The 2,526-nt window shown below is 33.0% G+C and overlaps 1 protein-coding gene across 1 annotated transcript; it reads left to right on the forward strand.

The window, feature by feature from the left end:
• The first annotated feature begins 596 nt into the window (after positions 1–596).
• Positions 597–1,023, forward strand: LOC120143434 (anther-specific protein LAT52-like). The gene has a single exon (XM_039157755.1). The coding sequence runs from the start codon at positions 643–645 to the stop codon at positions 958–960; it is 318 nt and encodes a 105-aa protein (XP_039013686.1). The 5' UTR covers positions 597–642; the 3' UTR covers positions 961–1,023.
• Positions 1,024–2,526: the final 1,503 nt, after the last annotated feature.

The following is a 2,526-nucleotide window of genomic DNA, read 5'->3' on the forward strand; positions in this document are numbered from 1 at the left end:
TTCACAACTCAGAATTCAAGAAGCTTTCTTCTCTTGAAAATATTTTCTATCATTATCAGAAAATATCATTTTTTCCTCTAGTTTTCCGGTGATAGTCAAAGGCAAGAAAAGTTTGTAATCTCTACTGTTATGCTATTATAGCCGATCATCTAGTTGTTGTATCCTGGGAGACAGACGACCAAAGAATCTCGAGCACCAAGGAGTGGCCAAAAAACTGTCTTAAGAAAACTGTGTAGCGACATGCCTCAACTGATTCCGATCTTAGGATCAAAATATAGAGTATTTTATTTCTTATAATATTTTTTTTATTTTTTAAAAGAATTTGATTCTTTCTTTTACTTTTCTCATGTTCCAATTTAGTCTCAGATTGTTACTCTCAGATAACAAGTTTCAAAGGTCGCTCTTCTTTCCTTGGTGATCTGCCTTTCATCCCTCATCGACTCGGTCAATGCCGTCGAGGTTAAGTTTATCGCTGAATGCAAGGTTTAATGCGACACTTGCAGTGTCAAATTCGAGACCATAATCAACGAACCACTCAAGGGTATGTAAATGAAATTATGACTAGTTGATATGTTGGTACATGACGAGTTTGTTGTTGCAGGCGCATTAGTGAACTTGGAATGTCGGAACCACACCGACAGGATGATAACCTCAATCACCAAAGATGTCGTAACCGATGACACCAGAGCATACAAGATCGAGGTGGAAGGCGATCACTCGGAAGAGATCTGTGAGGTGAGTCTATTCAAGAGTCCAAGGGATGATTGTCATGATCCTACCGAAGCATGGAGGAAATCCAGGGTGGTTTTAACGTCGAAAGATGGCGTCGAAGGCGTCCAACGGTTCGTCAACAATCTCAGGTTCAAGAAGTGGGAGCCTCTCCCAGAATGTACTCAAGTTCTTAAGGAGATGGGATATTATGAACTTGAAGGAGAAGAAGGTCATTCCTATATCCCTTGATCATACTTCCACCAAACTTTTGACATTGTAATAGAAATGTAGTAAATTAATTTTAATAATTCTAATAAACTAGTCCAGTTTATTAATAACAAACTGCTACCAATAAGTGTAGCTAATTTACTCATATATATTGCTTTTTAACATCACGTATGCAAATAGCATCCTCCCGAGATTAAAACTGCTTAAGATATCAAACTGTTTACCACTCGAATCAACTATGTTGATTGATATTTTTCTTATTTTATTATACCTTTGTGATAAATTTAAGAAAATGTAGATGGTAAAAAAGTTCTTTTAAGGATTTGAAGTGAAATCTACATTAATCTGAATACAAATCATCATGTGTTAACATATGATTAATTATATCTTATTGTACTATACAGATCAAACTAAAAGAAAATTAAGATTATAGGTATAATAATGATAAATTTAACCTTTAATCTATACATTTTTTAATCAATTTAGTTCTTATTTTTTAGTTTTATTATAGAAGTCATTAATTTTATTAAAAAATAAAATACCTTAAATTACAATAAAGATACAAAGATTTACAATTAAAATTTCCACAATAGTTTATGCGTAAGTATATGTAGCGATCTTAGTTATTTTATATCTGCCCCCTTTTTTTGCGGTTCAGCTCACCCCAAATATTGGAAATTCCCTGCATGTATAGAAGCAAAGGCGTGTATTGTCACCCAGTTTACTCGACCAGCTGGCTGGCTTTGGTGGCAGCTCAAGCCATTGTTCCTTGGCAAACTGCCCCTCCTTTCGGTCATGATTTCATGAATGACGGGTGTACCATCCTTTACTTGCCCCACACTTGGCTCTTGGGACACCCCAAGCACCTCCATTTTTTTTGTTGTTGTCCTTCTTATATTTTAAGACTTTATCTTAATTACTTTGGATTGACCGGTATCGTACATCTAATTTTGATGAATGAATCTCCTAGCGAAAGTTTTTTATATATACAAAAACTCAAACTCGAAACCCGCTTAAACAATAGCATACTACTTATCACTTAAACTAACTCTATTCCAAACACCTCCACTTTAACACACACCATGCACTACAATCCGTTGACACAAGCACACAACGTGCACCGCCACCTGTTGACAATCTCACACACCATTTCAATATTTTCAGTAAAACATTAAGTTCCTTTATGTTATGGTTCTAAACTTACTTTTATTCATTTTTCCAAAAATCTTTTATTTTCCTCCCCTCTAATAGAATTAGTATTAGATTTAAAATTTGTCAAAAACACAAAAACATTATTTACAAACATCATATTTAATTATCATTTTCTGTAAAATTATTCGACAATTTAAATTTTTTTATTGACAAAGACACTCTGTAAACATTATTAATAGTGTTTATATATAAAATGTTATGTTTTTAAATAGTCTAAAATAATTATAAGATATTACATGTTCAAAACTTTTTTAATAAATTGATATCACATACACATCTTAAAAATTCAACGGTTGAAATTCATGATGTCTAAGTAACATGAAAATTAATAAACGTCTTGAAACATATATATAGTGTTAGCATGAAGCACGTATA

This window comes from Hibiscus syriacus, unplaced genomic scaffold, assembly GCF_006381635.1.
Source record: "Hibiscus syriacus cultivar Baekdansim isolate YM2019G1 unplaced genomic scaffold, ASM638163v2 tig00110847_pilon, whole genome shotgun sequence".
Lineage (NCBI taxonomy): Eukaryota > Viridiplantae > Streptophyta > Magnoliopsida > Malvales > Malvaceae > Hibiscus > Hibiscus syriacus.